Source organism: Saccopteryx leptura, chromosome 6 (assembly GCF_036850995.1).
Source record: "Saccopteryx leptura isolate mSacLep1 chromosome 6, mSacLep1_pri_phased_curated, whole genome shotgun sequence".
Lineage (NCBI taxonomy): Eukaryota > Metazoa > Chordata > Mammalia > Chiroptera > Emballonuridae > Saccopteryx > Saccopteryx leptura.
The window spans coordinates 108767356-108785647 of NC_089508.1; the positions used below are offsets into that span (position 1 = coordinate 108767356).

General features: G+C 40.0%; 1 protein-coding gene across 1 annotated transcript in view; it reads right to left on the reverse strand.

Moving 5' to 3' along the window:
- The window catches only part of SLC25A21 (solute carrier family 25 member 21), a 531270-nt gene extending 526894 nt beyond the window's left edge, over nt 1-4376 (reverse strand). Inside the window, exon 1 of the mRNA XM_066344492.1 lies at nt 4171-4376. Within this exon, the coding sequence (XP_066200589.1) occupies nt 4171-4240 (70 nt within the window). The 5' untranslated portion in view covers nt 4241-4376. The remainder of the gene's footprint in view (nt 1-4170) is intronic.
- Between the last annotated feature and the right edge of the window lie 13916 nt (nt 4377-18292).

Below are 18292 nucleotides of genomic sequence, written 5' to 3' on the forward strand. Positions count from 1 at the left end.
TTCTAAAACTTGGAAGTACAAACCAATGACCCGGGGACCTTCCTAAAATGTAGATTCTGATATGGTAGGTCTGGAGTGAGACCTGAAATCCTACATTTTTTCCAAGCTTCCAGGTGCTATATCATGCCCCTGCTGCTTATCCCTGGACCATGTTGAGTACCAAGGGTCTGATCCCATGTTCTCTCCTCATTTCTCATCCTTAACCCCTCTATGCTGTTAGGCCTTAGTGATCTTCCTAAAGCTCTTATCTTTGGCTTTTGTTCTCTCACCTGAAGCTTATGCTACTACATGAAGCTGAGAATGCAGACTAGAAGCCTGTAAAACTCCAGTATATATTGACTTGTCCTAAGCACAGCTTTTATCATATAAAACCAAGTTGCCATTGAGAACAATATCTATGTAAAAGAGCTAGCAACAAACTCAAGGCCAGTCTTCAGAAGGGCACTGTCTAAGCAACTGTCAGTGCACCAATCTCTTTGGTCTTTTAATACAAATATTACAAACCATTTTTTAATATAAGATAGGCTTATGTCATTATAAAAGACATCTATAACCCCTCTCATGATGTGTGAAACTTCTCTGGAAAAAATCTCATCTAAGATCCCCATCCCACCCTTGCCCCAACCATCCACATGGGCACTAGCTGTAATTGATTGGTGCAGAGGTGGGTCCCTGACTAATACTTGGTTATTCTGAGTCTTTCCTTAGGATTTTACACTAGAACTGAAAATAGCCAGTCAGTCTCTTGCTCTCCCTACAGAACAGAAATCAAAGTCACATAAATCAGGAGCTGCTGGGGAACATCTTCTGTTCTGTGGACTGAAGAGCAGACAAGTGCAGAAAAGAAGACTGACAGAGACATCAGAAAAGCATCAGGAAACAGACCCACAGTGTGGCCCCTGACAACCTTGCACATCTCCACATCGGCCATGAGGCAAGGCTTAAACCACAGCCTGACCTGAGTCTTGGAAATGTTGGGAACTGAAAAGCCAACAGGGTTTTTGCAGTTTAGACTTTGGGGGGACAGAGGTGTAGGGAACTGGCTGTAAGTTAACAGTCTGCCCAACCCCCCACCTCACTTGTTCTGTGAAGTTACCAAAGGCTGTTAAGCTGTGGTGCTGGATTGTTTATACTCATCCTACCCCCATGTCACCCGGAAAGACTGAAGGCAAGTTTCTTCTATCCTGTTTTGTGTGAAGTTAAGATGTTATGTATGGTGGGTTTTCTGCACTTGGTAAAATTCTTGGGTTGCCTTGGAGATAAGATCAGAGATCTCATTGATTTGCTAATGGTCCACTTTGCTCTATAAATAAGGAGGAAGTGGTTTTTGAGCGTGCTCTATTCTTGCTAGCAGCATTGCAGAGCCCTCCCAAACCCATCCTTTTATTTCTTTAAGCATATTCCACGCAGTTCCCACTCAGGACCTGGAATTACTAGCCTTGCTGGTTCGCTGTTTCTTCTAGCCTAAGGAAAGATTAGCTGCCTGCTGAGGAGCTGCTGAGAGTCATCGTGTGGAAGGCTTTCACAAGGCCATTTCTCATCAATCTCCCTCTGTTGAGCTGAGCACAAGACTTTTCCACCTCACTCCTACTTAGGATAAAGCTGCAGACTTCAGTGCAAATCTATAAAACTTTCTGGCTGTGGTTCTGAGGGACCAACAGCAGAGAAAACTAACGCTCATACCGTCCATCATCTGCCTGTTCCGTTTGGTATTTTAGCTGTGGAACAAGGGACATGGGGAACTGACAACATAATGACTTGTTTTTGCGGTCTGTGTAAGTAATTAAATGTCTGAATCCATTTGGGCAATTTTACTCCTTACCAGGAAAGTCTATGAAAGTATAGCAAGCCATTCTAACAGCTGTAGTAATATTACTTGTGACCCTATTATTAGCCACCACCATGCTACCTTGGAAATGCTTAACTATTTGACAAAGACAAAAAGGAAGAGATGGCAAGAGTTCACTTTTGGCCCTGGCCAGCTAACTCAGCTGGTTAGAGCATTGTCCCAATATGCCAAGGTGCCGGGTTCGATTCCCGTTCAGGACACATGCAAGAAATCAACCAATGAATGCATATAACGAACAACAAATCAATTCTCTCTCTCTCTCTCTCAAATCAATTAAAAGAGAGAGAGAGTTCATTTTCTGAGTTCCTCTTAGTGCTGCAGCTCCTGATTCCACTCTGTTCCAGGAATGCATCCCAGAGGCTGAATTCCATAAAATACCCTGCTATTTCTCTAATAAGCCTCCACAGCTACTTTTTCTTTCCCCTTAAGTACTCTAGAATGTATATTAGTCTTTACCATCAAAAGATCATATAATGTATACACAGACAGAAGTGTTCCATTTGATGGCAGCATCTGTAATCAAAACTCTAATGCATTTTTTGTATTTATTAAAATTCTAATTCTCTTGTATATTAACTTCTTTTTGGCCCTGACCAGGCATATGGAATAAGATTAGCTTGCACTTATTAAAGTCCAATAAATATAAAATTTTATGAAAATGTTATTGGCCAACCGAAAAAGAGAATGACTTTTTTTTCACTGTGATGAAAGTGTAAATTACTCATCATTTACCAACAATTCCATAGTACTAAATGTATAAATCAACTATGCAATGTTTAATTTATCTTATAAATGTACTATTTTTCATTCATATTAGTTAAAATTATAAGAACATGGTGAAATCACGTTATATTTGTGTCAAATATTTATCATCCAACAAAACAATGTAAGTAGGATTAGAATTTTATCTACTTTTAACATCCCTTGAGTTGAGCTGTATTTAATACAGAGTATGATTATCTAAGCAAATATACTGATGATCATGAATAAATAGTCATTATTTAGGATGTTCACCAACTAATTTCACTTTCCTATTGGGCCAGTTTTCTTTGATCAGGGGCTCCGAATCAAGTGAATCAAGGACAGCTGGTAGAATCTTGAACATTGTGGAATTTGACCAAAATGGCTACTAAATTGGTGCAAATTCATCTCTATAGGGAAACAACTAAAAGAGTAGACAGTGGAGCCACTAATATCATAATAATGGAGAGACATAGCACAATTACAGTAATAAATTCATGCCTTGTTACCATATTAATGAAATACCATCTTTATGAAAATGTACAGATTTTAAGTGATACATCTGGCTGCTTGTGGTACCCCTGAGATGCAAGCAGTTCATGAAGTTTATGATATAATGGACACTGGTCATAATTTTTAGTAGTGCCTTATAAAAAGTCCAAATTTGTTTGAAAATAATGTAAATTTTACTAGTAGAAGTTAAACATTAGACATCTAGTCATTGCAATTAATATGATTTATTAGCGCTACCATAATATAATTTATTAAGAAAACATCTACATTTATATAAATGTTTTCTAGTGAGGAGTGAATTATAGTAATTTACTTATAATAAAAGTGCATCACAGTACGATTAATTTTTCAATCAACTCATAATTTATATTTTAGAATATCTTTAAAATATGTTCACATAACATAATCTCATGGGTAACTTTCTCTAGCCACACTTAGTAATTATTTCCACGATTAGTTTCACAGATTTTTTTCCTAAACATTTTTTTTTCCATAGCATAACTCTCCATAAATTAATGTGAGCCCATTCTATTAAAGGTGTTTATATGTGTTAACATATGCATTTAATTTTAATATGCCTATTTAAGACACGTATAGCCTCCAGCAAGAACAGTATACAGTAAGACCTGTGGAGTCCTGAGGTACACACTTGAATGAGAGAGGAGTTGCAAGATGTGAGTTAACTCCGAAGAAAGAGGCTACAATTGATAGCAAAACTAAGTCTACCAGAAACGGGATCATTTCAAGTCAAACACCCAGCCAGGCAAAGAGGCCTCCTCCAAGTTGCAGGCCCAGGGCCGCCTGCCTTGCTTCTCAGGCTAGGAACCGAGAAGGAGGGGAACTTGAGAGCGACCGCCGAGAGCGCCCGGCGCCTTGACCCCGGGGCACCCGCCCTCGCCGCCCGCTCCCGGCCTGCTTTGCATTCATTCTCCGCCGGCTCAGACTCAGCGTCGGCCGCTCGGACTTTCGGGGAAGAAGTGGAAACTTCAGTCGGGAAGCTTGTCCGAGAAACGTTTTGAGGACACGTAAAAATGAAAAGCGACGAGTCCCCGGCAGGGCAACCTTACCAGCGGAACCACCGGCCAGGATCTGCCGAGAAGCCTCTTTCGCGAAGCCGACGTCGGTCTGGGCCGACATCTCCGCAGCCGGGACGGCGGAGCGGGCTGAGCTGCGGGACGAGCTCGCGGGCTGAACGCCGGCCTGCAGAGCCGGGGCTCCGGAGCCTGGGAGCCGCGCTAGGCTGGGCCAGGCACCGAGCAGCGGCGACCCCGCGACTGCTCGGGAGCTGCGGTTCCGCGCGCAGACTCACTGCGCGATTTCCCGCGGGTCGGAGCCGGCCCGCCGCGCTGCTGCAGGGGCTCCTTCTCGTCCCCGCTTGGCTCGGCTGGCTCCACGAGGGACTCTGGAGCGGAGGAGACGCGCGGAGGGGCTCGGCTCGGCCAACCGCAGCAGGTCGGGTTTGGGCTCCTAGATTGGCGCCCACACGCTTCCCTATCGGGAGCGTCCTGCAGTTTGTCAGGCTGCACGTGCCGCCTCTGATAAAGCAAGTGGAGAAGTGGCCCTGGTCTGGAGTTCCCTCCGCAGTGCTGCCGCGACCCTTGCTCCTCCTGGCAAGCCACACACAGTGCGGTTCTAAAGATAGGACAGGTGGACAAACTCCCTGCAGTTAGCTGTCCGGAAATTGTGGACTGTAGCAACTAACTCAGAGCAAATCCAATTTACAATTGTCATACAATTGAGCTAATATAGTAACTATACCAAAAATGGTTTTGGCTTAAGGAAATTTATCTTAAACCTCATTAAATTGAGTTTTATTTACTGAAAGATCAAAAAGGAAAAAAAAAAAAGGGTAGAAGAGGCATTATGACAAGTAAGTGTCTTCTGTACCCTAGAGGTCAGTGGTTTTCAAAATATCCCAGGCAGCATCAGCGTGATGTGGGACTTTATAAGAAAGGCAAATTCATGATCCCACCAGGACCTACGGAACCAGAATCTCTGGACATAGGGCTCACCTGTGCTTGAATACGTTCTCCAGTGATTGTTATCACACACTGAAGTTTGTGAACCACTGACCTAAATAATCAAGGAAGTTAAGGAAATACCAGTGTAGTCTCTCTATAAAAAGTTTAATTACCACCCCTTTAGGATAGTTGGCAAAAGAGAAATACTAATTTATACTCTTTAAACCACAACTTGCAAATACTATGCAGGAGAAAAACAGATTCTAATACTATCTGATTTCACTTATATATGGAATCTAAAAAATGAACAAACAAAATTGAAACAGACTCGGACACAGAACTGGTGGTTGCCAGAGGGAAGGGAGGGTTGCAGAACTGGGTGAAGGGGGTGAAGGGACTAAGAAACAAATTGGTAACTACAAAATAGTCACAGAGAAATAAGTAAAGCACAGGAAATACAGTCAATACTGTGATAACTGTATGTTGCAGTAATGGAAATATGGAAGGGAACAATATGTAAAGTATATATATTGTCAAACCACTAAGCTATACACCTGAAACATACGAAATAAAATTGAAAGTAAAGATAAAATTTTAGAAAAATAACACACCTCTTAACAGGCATGATATGAGTACAAGGGAAAACAAGAAACATTTGTACCCCATTATATTATTTCTTAAACATGATATACAGTACTAAATATATTTCGTTTGAAACATAAAATTGCCATTTTTTGAAGGCCAAAATATCATGAATATCGGCAATATAGTATGGTTCAATTTGATATATATAACTTCCAGTTAAATGCACAAAACAAACACCAAACACTGGTTCATACATTTTTATTTCTTAGGCTGAACTATTAAAAGCTGTTAATGAGCCCTGGCCGGTTGGCTCAGCGGTAGAGCGTTGGCCTGGCGTGCAGAAGTCCCGGGTTCGATTCCCGGCCAGGGCACATAGGAGAGGCGCCCATTTGCTTCTCCACCCCTTCCCCTCCTTCCTCTCTGTCTCTCTCTTCCCCTCCCGCAGCCAAGGCTCCATTGGAGCGAAGATGGCCTGGGCGCGCTGGGATGGCTCCTTGGCCTCTGCCCCAGGCGCTAGAGTGGCTCTGGTCACGGCAGAGCGACGCCCCAGAGTGGCAGAGCATCGCCCCCTGGTGGGCAGAGCATCGCCCCTGGTGGGCGTGCCGGGTGGATCCCGGTCGGGCGTATGCGGGAGTCTGTCTGACTGTCTCTCCCCATTTCCAGCTTAATGAAAAAAATAAAAAATAAAATAAATAAAATAAAAGCTGTTAATGATGATACCTAACTGGCAAATTTAGTGATAAATTGGGGGGACTTACTGCTAGTTTCTCATTTGATTATAGTTTTTATTAAAAGTACTAAGTTTGGCCTGAGCTGTGCTGGCGCAGTGGATAAAGCGTCGAGCTGGAATGCTGAGGTCTCAGGTTCAAAACCCTGGGCTTGCAGAGTCAAGGCACATGTGGGAAGCAACTATGAGTTGATTCTTTCTGCTCCTCTCCCCCTCCCTTCTCTCTCTCTCATCTCTCTAAAAATTAGTCATGAGATAAACCCTTAAAATTAAAAAAATAATAAAAATAAAATTACTAAGTTTGAAATGTTTACCAAGAAATAGTTTTCAAACATTTTTCCTATTCAGATAAAGCTTTTTAGCACTCTCAGTCTTTTACTACTTAAAAATTAGGTCTTGAGTGCAATAAAGAATTACTTATTCAACAAATATTGAGAACCTATAATATATTAAGCACTAAAGTCAAAATCTCAGAGCTTATAGAAAACATTTTCCTCACTTTCCAATGAGGAAACTGAGTTTCCCAAGATCACACAATGAGTAAAAAATATAGGTGGAATTCAATTCCAGGATTTCCTCTCCTAATAGCAATGGGATTATATATTTAAATATTAACCACAAGCCAAATTACATTCTATCACACAGAAGTTTAAAATAATTAAATGTCCCCCAAATTAATTTTTTATTAATATTATATAAGAAGGGATATTTTATTCTTTTTTTTTTTTTTTTCATTTTTCTGAAGCTGGAAACGGGGAGAGACAGTCAGACAGACTCCCGCATGCGCCCGACCGGGATCCACCCGGCACGCCCACCAGGGGCTACGCTCTGCCCACCAGGGGGCGATAATCTGCCCATCCTGGGCGTCGCCATGTTGCGACCAGAGCCACTCTAGCGCCTGAGGCAGAGGCCACAGAGCCATCCCCAGCGCCCGGGCCATCTTTGCTCCAGTGGAGCCTTGGCTGCGGGAGGGGAAGAGAGAGACAGAGAGGAAAGCGCGGCGGAGGGGTGGAGAAGCAAATGGGCGCTTCTCCTGTGTGCCCTGGCCGGGAATCGAACCCGGGTCCTCCGCACGCTAGGCCGACGCTCTACCGCTGAGCCAACCGGCCAGGGCAAGAAGGGATATTTTAAAGTAAAAAAAAAAAATTGTCACAACTATTAAACCCCAAGGAATACAGTGAACCAAATTCTACATTCATTCATTCATTGAGAATTTACTAAATTTCATCACTTTTCTATGTGCTGGCAATGTAACAGTTAGAATCCCTAGCGGAGCGCATATTCCTACCATCTTGCAATGTAAGTAAAATTGTGCCTTCTCTAGATTATTTTAGGAAAAACAATAATACTCAGGTCAATAAAGATTTAAAAGCAGGCTTTTGATGTTAATAATGTATTATTTCTATGAGTAAGTATCTTAAAATCTAAATCTTAACCTGAGGAGGTAGATACATGTTTGCAATCTCACTAAACCCTCAATCTCTCAAGACCCTGATGGATTCATTCAGAAGACCCTCACAGACATCCTTCCAAATACCTTGTTAGAAAATTGCCACCTCTTAAAATTCTCGACTAGAACAGATTTCTTTGAGTAAAAAAGACCTGATATCACATGTAAGCTAGTTGAACATTTCTAGAATAGTTGCGCAATCTAGGTATAAGACTGTTCTGGGTCCTGGCTAGTTGGCTCAGTGGTAGAGCATCAGCCCGGTACATGGATGTCCCAGATTGATTCTGGTCAGGGCACACAGGAGAAGGGACCATCTGCTTCTCCATCCATCCCCCTCCTCTCTCTCCCTTCCCCTCCCACATCCATGGTTGAGCACATTGGCCCCAGGTGCTGAGGATGGCTCTCTGGAGCCTCTGCCTGAGGTGGTCAAGATAGCTCTGTTGCAAGCATGGCCCCCCATAAGGGTTTGCTGGGTGGGGGTGCTTGTGGGAGTCTATCTCCCTCTTTCTTGGATAAATAAATAAATAATGAAGAACATTCTGGAGTTTGGGAATCAGCCAGTGTCAATTCAAAGTCAACAAATACCCAATGTTCTAAGGGCTCTCTGGTTATAGGATATATCTCTGTAATGCTGGGAAATTTAGCACTGGAGAAAAACAATAATAAAATGTACTTGATTTACTACTATTTCATTTTCCCTACATTCTATCACATACTCATTTTATATAATTATTTTATATAATATGCAATATCTTGAGATTAGAGAAAAGTGCTAATGTATCAAGCTTATATTTTTAAAATTATTGATTTATTTAGCTGATCTTTGTTCAGAATTACATAATTGAATTATTGATTTATCAGTTTGCTGAGTGGCTGGAAACTAAATCTTCTGACAATTTCTTCAATGTCTTTTTCAATAAAATTTTTGTTATTAGGTCTTTGGATCAGCTATTGTTCAAGACCAAAATAATAGTGGCTTACACAAGACAGAAATGTACTTTCTCCCTCATTTAATAGACTAATTGTAAGCCATGAAATAAGGCTCCATCCAGCAGAGAGGAAGAAAGGTGACAAGAATAAAGAAAGCCCTGGAAATTATACAAATCTCACTTGGTCATGAGAGCTATCCCTAGACTGGGGAAAGTAGTATTGTGCTGGGTTGCAGTGTTTACAGGAAAATAAATTAAAAAATAAATAATAAATAATATATATATATGCAAGAAGGGGAAAACATGGAGAACCAGCAGTGTCCACCACAGTTTAGGGAAAAGTTAGGGAATGAAGAACCATCCTTTAAAATGTCAGTATTTGCTCACATTGAAAGTTTTTGTTCTCCAGTCTAAAGTTTGCCTTCATCAATGTCTAACTAGAAGAGTTTGTTCTCCTCCAGTCTAAAGTTTATCTTAATCAATGTATAACTAGAAGATACAATATAATCTTATGGTACTCAACATACTATGACTGGAAACACATTTTAAAATACCATTCACTGAAAGATACATAGCTGTCGCAGGCCCAGAGATTCTTCCTTTATATGTCTACACTGTGCATATATAGACACACAAATGCAAAATTTGGCATTCATGGAACAGGTTTACAAATGTAAGCCGGCTTTTGCCTCACTCTGTAGAAGAGATTATAACTCTTGAACTATGTAAAAGATTATTGTATATTATTCTTATGCAAAAGTATTAGAAGTATTAAAATGTGCTGTTTGCAAGGAAGACTCTTATGTGCTTTAAAACCTGTGGCTCTGAGCATCACTGCTCTAAGTAAGGTCTCAGTGGCTTATCACGTACAAATACTAAGCCATCCTGTTATTATTTAGGACATGTCTTAGGTTCGGGGGTATTAGAGTATCCCATCACCTAACAGAGCATTTCTAAATTCCAAGAAATTTTACTGGGCAGTGTGACAAAAGAATGACTTGGAAAACTTTTTTCAGTATTTTATTGTGATATAATAGAAACAACACATGGAGGTCATTTATACAGGGTGGGCAAAGGTAGGTTTCGTTGTTTGTATGGAAAATACTATAATTAATACATAATAATACAAGAATATACTTTCATGTACTTAACAACTGTAAGCCTACTTTTCCTTACCCCTATATGACAGTTATCTTATTTGGGACACAGCTGGGAATCTAGGAATTAAGGCCTTGAGCAGTCAACATGTAGAAATTCATGCACTTTCCTCCTAGGAACCTATCAGGTCTTCACTTATAACTAATTTTAGACACAATTCTAAAAGGTTGGTAGGGTGGATATGTAATATCTTGTTTCATGGCAAATTAGAAAGAACAAAAGCGAATAGGGGAGGGGAAAATCAGGAAGATTCTAGGAGAGTGAAGAGCAACTTGCAACCTCCAGGCCACATTCCACCTACCTAGCAAATTGTAATAATTACAACATTTGTTTAATGTTTACCTTATGCCAGTGTTTTTCAACTGTCAGTCCACAGACTGGACTGCCAGAAATTTCATGCTGGTCCACAAGAGAGTTAACCACCCTGATGTTGTATTAAGATTATAGACCCAGTGATCTTAAGTTGAATTCACTTATGCTCAGGGTGATTTCTGCCTTAGCAGTCCCCGAAATAATTCTATTTTCACCAGTCCCCAAGTGCAAAAAGGTTGAAAACAGCCGCCTTATGCCATGCATTGGACTAAGCATTTTGTAACCTGTTATCTCATTCACAATATCCCTTTAACAAAGATATTCTTATCTTCATTTTACAAATGAAGAAACTCTGTCACAGAGATTAAGTATCTTGCCTAAAGTCACACTGAGTATTTTACTGAGGTATTATTTGAACCTAAGTATGTATAATTTAGAGGCCTCTTTCTGAATCCCTACCTTGTTATTATAGTCTAATTTTAATTTCAGCTTTTTACCCATACAGAAAAGAATCAAGATGTAAATTTATTCATAGTAAAAAGCTTGTGTCATCCCTGACTTTGAGAAACAATGCATTGATAAGCTGGATCAAAACCCTTATATATCTGCAGTTAGAAAAACACTTTACTTCAGTGCTATAAGTCATGTAAATGTGAATGGTGTGAATTTTCCATTTATTATGTCAGAGTTTCTCAATAACAGCAACACTGACATTTGGGGACAGATACTTCCTTGTTGTGGGAGTGCTGCCAGATACCCTGAGCAATGCAGGGTATTCAGCAGCATCCCTGGCCTCTGCCCACCAGCTGCCAGGAGTAACTCACTCCCCAGTTGTAACAATCGAAAATGTCTTCAGATATGCCAAATGTCCCTTGTAGGCAAAACTGCCCTTAGCTAAGAATAACTGGTTACGTTAAAGTGCTAGTAAGTGAGGTCTGTTTTAACTTTCTAAAACCATAGAATGATAGACCTGGAAGAGATCAGTTCCTTAGGTGATGGGAAGAGATTGAGGCCCTCGTCTAATTTACTAAACTACTTAGGGGAAGAGTTGGGTGGGAAAGCCAGACATTTCCTGATTTTAAAACTGATCATCTAGACATTGATGTCTGGGACACTACCATAAATTGAATACTGTAGTTACAGCACCAATAGTGATCTGTTTAAAGAATGTTTCAGATATTTTTCACCTGTTCTAAGCTATCTAGTGGCTTCCTGTCATCCTTAGAATTGAATCCAAAGTCCTAGCAATAGCCCAAAAGATCCTACAGAATTTGGCTTCCCTACCTCTCCAGACTCATTTCCTAACACCCTTTCACTCTGCTCTTATCACACTGATTTTCTTGGCATTCCTTTCAACATTCCTAAGCATGCTCCCCTCTTTGCATTCCAGGAATGTTCTTTTCCTAGATATTACCATGATTTTTTTCTTTACAACCCTCAAGCATCTGTACAAACATTACTTCAATAGGCAGCTTCTATTTGTCTAAAACTGCACTTCTCCTCAACCTTTTCACTCTTTAGGTAGGCGGATTTATTTCCCTTCATTACAATTTTCAACACTTAGATGTATTCTGTATTGTTTATTCTTAGTCTTTTCCTCCTTTTGAATGCAAAAATCCTTGCAAAGGTGACTGAAATAGTGCCCGGAACATAGTAGGCAAATAAGAAATATTAATTCTGTGAATGAATCAGTCACAGCGGAAAAACACCTCATACCCTTTAAGTAATCATTTTCCATTTACCCTTCTCCCATCCCCTGGCAAACACTAATATAATTTCTGTCTCAATGGATTTGCCTGTTCTGAATATTTCATATATGCATCTACAGCTATAAATTTTCCTTTTAGCACTGCTTTTGCTGCATCCTATACCTTTTGGTATGTTGTATTTTCATTTTCATGTTGCTCCAGATATTGTTAAAGGTTTTGTTCCCCTAAAACATGTGTTGCAGTCCTAACCCTCAGAACCTCAGTATGGCCTTATTTGGAAATAGGGTCTTTACAGAGTAAACAAATTAAAATGAGGTCATTAGGGTATTATTTGTGTGTTTGCTTAGTCCTCTCTCCTTCTTTCACCCAGTCCCCCAACCTTCCTTCCTTCTAACAGCTGTCAGTTTGTTCAATGTGTCATGGTAAATCCCTCTACTGTGCTACTGAATTCAATTTACTAGTATTTTGTTGAGAACTTTTCATCAATATTCATCAGAGATATTGGTTTTCATTTATCTTTCTATGTCTTTGGTTTTGGTATCAGAGTATGCTGGTCTCATCAAATGAGTTTTGAAGTGTTCTTCAATTCTGTGGAAGAGGTTTAGAGGAAATGCTGTTAATTCTTATTTATTTAGAATTCTCAAGTGAAGCCACCTACTTCTGGACATTTCTTCATTGGGAGGTTTTTCATTACTGCTTCAATCTCCTTCCTAGTTACAGATCAGTTCACTTTTTAAAATATTTCCTTTTGTTTCAGTATTGGTAGGTTACATGTTTGTAGGAATTGATCAATTTCTTCCAGGTTAACCAATTTGTTGGTGTACAGTTATTCACAGTATGTAGTTTCTTATAATCCTTTTTAATACTGTAACATGAGTGGCAATGTCCCCTTTCATTTGTAATTTTAGTTATTAGAGTCTTCTTCTCTTAATCTCGCTAAGGGCATGTCAATTTTATTTTATTTTATTTTATTTTATTTTTTGTATTTTTCTGAAGTTGGAAATGGGGAGGCAGTCAGACAGACTCCCGCATGTGCCCGACCAGGATACACCTGGCACGCCCACCAGGGGGTGATGCTCTGCCCATCTGGGGTGTCGCTCTGTTGCAACCAGAGCCATTCTGGCGCCTGAGGCAGAGGCCACAGAGCCATCCTCAGCGCCTGGGCCAACTTTGCTCCAATGGAGCCTTGGCTGCAGGAGGGAAAGAGAGAGACAGAGTGGAAGGAGAGGGGGAGGGGTGGAGAAGCAGATGGGCGCTTCTCCTGTGTGCCCTGGCCAGGAATCGAACCCAGGACTCCTGCACGCCAGGCTGACGCTCTACCACTGAGCCAACTGGCCAGGGCTAAGGGCATATCAATTTTTTATTTTTTGCTATTACTAAAAATAAACTTGCTATGGCCAGATTGCTCAGTGGATAGAATGTTGTCCCAGCAAATGGAGGTCTCAGGTTCAATTCCTGATCAGGATACATATGAGAAGCAATCAATGAGTGCACAACTAAATGGAACTAAGTGGGATGAGTTGATGCTTCTCTCTCTCTCTCTCTCTTTCTCTCTCTTTCTCTCTCTCTCTCTCTTTCATACTCTTTTCCTCTTTTTCTCAAATCAATGAGATTTGTTTTTACAAATCAACTTTTGAATTCCTTGATTTTTCTATTTTCTATTTATCTCTCCTCTAATCTTTATTAGTTCCTCTCTTGCTATAACTTCAGGTTTAGTTTATTTCTCTTTTCCTAGTCCTTGAGGTATGAAGTTAGGTTGCTGACTTGAGATCTTTATTTTTAATACATGTATTTACTACTATAAACTTCCTTCTTAATACTCCTTTTTGCAGTATGTATCCCATAGTTTTGATATATATAAAGTTTTTATTTTCATTTGTTTCCAGATTTCTAAATTCTCTTGTGATTTCTTCTTTGACCTATTGGTTAAGAGTGAATTGTTTAACGTCCATATATTTGCAGATTTTCCTGTTTTCCTTCTGCTATTGATTTTCTAGCTTTATTTCATTGTGGTCAGAGAAGATACTTTGAATTATTTCAGTCTTCTCAAATTTGTTAAGACTTGTTTTGTAGCCTAACATATGTTAGAGAATGTTCCATGTGTGCTTGAGAAGATTATATATTCTGATATTGTTATGTGTAGTGTTCTTTATGTCTGTTAGGTCTAAGTGGTCTATAGTGTCATTCAACTCTTCTGTTTCTTTACTGATCTTCTGTCTTATTCTATCCATAATTGAAAGTTAAATATCAAAATTCTATTGTAATCTATTTCTCCCTTAAGTTCTCTCAATGTTCATTTCATATATAGAGGTTGGCTAATACAGGTTTACAGTTGTTTGTATGTAAAAAGACATGCAGGTTATAATTATTATAATAGCTTTAGTAACTGTTTTGCATACTCACAACTATAAACCTACTTTTGCCCACCCCTGTATCTTAAAATTCTAATGTAGGTGTATATATATTTATAATTTATTATATAGTATGTGTGAATTTACCCTTTTATCATCATATAATGCCCTTTATCCCTTGTGACAGTTTCTGACATAAGTATTGACCACCCTGCTCTCTTTAGGTCTTGTTTTCATAAAACATCTTTTCCCATTCTTTCACATCTAGCCTATGCTTCCTCAGATCTAAAATCAGTTCCTTGTAAGCAGCATATAGCAGGATCTTGCTTTCTCATCCATTCAGCTGATCAATGTATTTAAAATGGGGCATTTAATATATTTGCATTTAAAGTAATTACTGATCAAGAAGGACTTACTATTGCCATTTTGTTCATTGCTTTCTGTATGTCTTGTAATTTTTTCCCAATGCTTTCCTTTGTCCTCTCAATTATTTTGTTTTATTGATTATTTTATTTTATTTTTTTGTGACAGGTTTTGATTCTCTTCTCAATTCCTATTGTATATAATCTATATACTTTTTTCTAGTGGTCACCTTACAATTACATATATCATCTTAGAATTACAAAAAAATCTTTTTTAACTTAATAACTTAAATTCAGCCACATATAAAACTACATCTCTGACCCACCCTTGATGTGACTGATGACAAAAATTACTTTATGTTACATAGTCATTAACATAGATTTGCAATTACTTTTTATGCTTTTGTTTTTTAAATTCCCCACCACACTTAAAAGTGATTTATTCACCTACATTACAATACTAAGGATTCTATATTTGTCTATACATTTCCCTTTACCAGGAAGGTTTATATTTTTACATGGTTATGCAGTGCTGTTTATCATCTTGTTGCTTCACCTTGAATGGTTCCCATCAGCATTTCATATAGTGTAGGTCTAGTGGTGATGAACTACTCCAGATTTAGGAAAGTCTTAATTTATTTTTCAAGATTGAAGGACAGTTTTTCAGAATATAATATTTTTGACTAACAGGTTTTTTTTCCAGCATTTTAAATATATCAGTCTACTACCTTGCAGCCTTCAAGGTCTCAGCTGACAAATCCGATTATCTCATAGAATCTCCTTTGTACATGACAAGTTTGCCTTCATTCTGCTGCTTTACAAATTTTCTTCTTTCGCTGTGACTTTTGATAGTTTGGTTATCATGTGTTGGAGGAAAGCCAAAGCACTGAGTGACTTTCTGTTCCCATCCTGTGAAAGTGAAGGTCGAGGCCAAGCACTGGTGACTGAAAGCAGTTGGGTCCAGGGAAGGCTCAAGGACTTGGGTGTTTAGCCCAACTGGAGCTTTCTGCAGGTCAGGAAAGACAGCAGATGGGGTGGTGTTATGTCTCAGAAAGGGCAAGAGAAATCTAATCAGTTTGCAAAACTAAACAATAAAATTGTACACTGTATTTTGCTTGTTAGTTTCTTCTGCAAGATGACATATTTCTGCTTACTAAATTCTGATCTCTCCTAGGCACCTCAATCCTAGAGAGATTGGGGTCTTCCACTTGCAGTATTGTTGTTGCTGCCTCATTCCTTTGTGGCTCCTCTTCAAGAAGCCCTGAACATTAACAAGTGGTGCCTCAACAGGGACATGAAGAGGAAATAATTCTTTGAGACTGCTTTTGGTTTTCAGCTTGGAGGAACTAGAGGGATTCGTGAGGAGAGGTAAGTCCCTACTCTGGGATAGAGAAGTAGTGGGGAATTCCCCATCAACCAACTTACAAAGCTTATTCACAGTTGCTTAAGACATTGTTATATAGTTCAGGAGTCAAAGTTAAGAGAGAAACTGTAGACAAACTGTGGTATTTAGTTAGAAGGCATTGCTATTGGTTTACTCCCACAGGAAATAATTTACTTAACTTATGACAATGGAGATTAATAATGAAGTCTCTTCGGATAGCTCATCAGAGCAGAGAAACCATTCCTTTAAAAGTCTGGTCCTTGTATACTTTAATTGAAATGGCCCTGATTTACAGTCAGATTCAGGGGAAGATGAAAATTCTTGAAGTTCTTGTGAAATGCCTAGGTCTTTGTTGGATGACAAGGGTCATTTGGCCTCTGATGAAGAAGAACATTTTTCTTCTAAATAATGAAAGAAGCAACTTTTTGAATTACAGTCTAAACTTTCTGACATGGAGGTTCGACATAGTATTAACCCTTTCAAAACTGACCAAGACAATTGGCCTCTGCCTCCTCCTTCTGTTGCTCTCTCTGCTCCACCACCATTTTCATTGTATCCAGCCCTACCCACAGAAGCCCCTCTGCAAATCCATTTGTAGATTCAGTACCTATTGTTGTACCTGAAAAAATAAGCTAAGAAACCTATTCTTATATCTCTTATGAGAGGGATAATGCAGGCTAGACAAGAAGGGGATTTAGAATTCATAAGTACAGAATTAGAAGCTTTTTCTGTCACACTCACTCCATTTGGACCTAATCCACAATTCCCCCAAGGAGGTTTGCATGTTCAGTATGACCAAATCCCTGTCAAAACTCTTAAAGAGTTAAAAATGTCTTACTCAGCCCTGGCCGGTTGGCTCAGCGGTAGAGCGTCGGCCTAGCGTGCAGAGGACCCGGGTTCGATTCCCGGCCAGGGCATACAGGAGAAGCGCCCATTTGCTTCTCCACCCCTCCGCCAAGCTTTCCTCTCTGTCTCTCTCTTCCCCTCCCGCAGCCAAGGCTCCATTGGAGCAAAGATGTCCCGGGCGCTGGGGATGGCTCCTTGGCCTCTGCCTCAGGCGCTAGAGTGGCTCTGGTCGCAACATGGCGACGCCCAGGATGGGCAGAGCATCGCCCCCTGGTGGGCAGAGCGTCGCCCCTGGTGGGCATGCCGGGTGGATACCAGTCGGGCGCATGCGGGAGTCTGTCTGACTGTCTCTCCCCGTTTCCAGCTTCAGAAAAATGGAAAAAAAAAAAAAAAAAATGGCTTACTCCCAATATGGAACTAACTATTCTTATACGCAGGCACTGCTATCCTCCTTCGCAGACTCTGAACGTTTAATCCCAAAAGATTGGGAGATGTTAGCTCAGACTGTTCTTGCCAGAGTGGAATATTTACAATTTATGACTTGGTGGGAGGATCAGGCTCATAATCAAGTGAATTGGGCTAACGCTAACCCTCCTGTTAATATTACACAAAATGAGCTTTTTGGACAGGGACAGTTTGCTGATTTACAACAACAACGTGGGATGAGTGATTGTGTTGTGAAACAACTTAGATTATGCTGTAAAAATGTTTGGCAGAGAATAGCTACCCCAGGGGTAGCTTTCTTCATTAATGTTAAACAAGGAATCTCTGAGCCTTCTGTTGATTTTCTTGCAAGACTCCATGATGTGTTAGCTAAAATGATCCCGTAAGTAGGACTTAGAGACATGCTACTTCCAGTAGTTGCTTTTGACAATGCTAATACTGAATGTCAAAGGGCCTATGTCCCATCTGTGCCAATGGTGGTAATACAGCAGATTATGTTAAGGCTTGTGCTGATATTGGCACCCCTTTATATAACATGAATCTTTTGGCTGCAGCAATTAAGGGAGTTAGTCCTTATGATTCAAAGACTGTTTCAATTGTGGAAAGTTAGGGCATATGAAAAAGGATTGTCGCAAGGATCTGAAAAAACGAGAGACTGATCTACCTAATCAAAATAAATCAAATCCAAATTCTAAACCAAAACCTCCTAATCTTTGACCTTGGTGCCAAAAGGGATTTCACTGGGCCAGTGAATGTAGATCTCAGTTACATAAGAATAATCTGCCTTCGGGAAACCACCAAGATGGGCTCAGCTTGGGGCGACAAACAATGTGAGCATATAGCCAGTCAGCAATGGGTTGATGAATCAGTGGGCTCAAGAAAGTGGATCTGCTACCTCCACCATGCAACAGCAGGGAGTGCAGCCTTAGATCAATCGGCACTAGACCCTGTTGTGTTACATCCATCTAAGG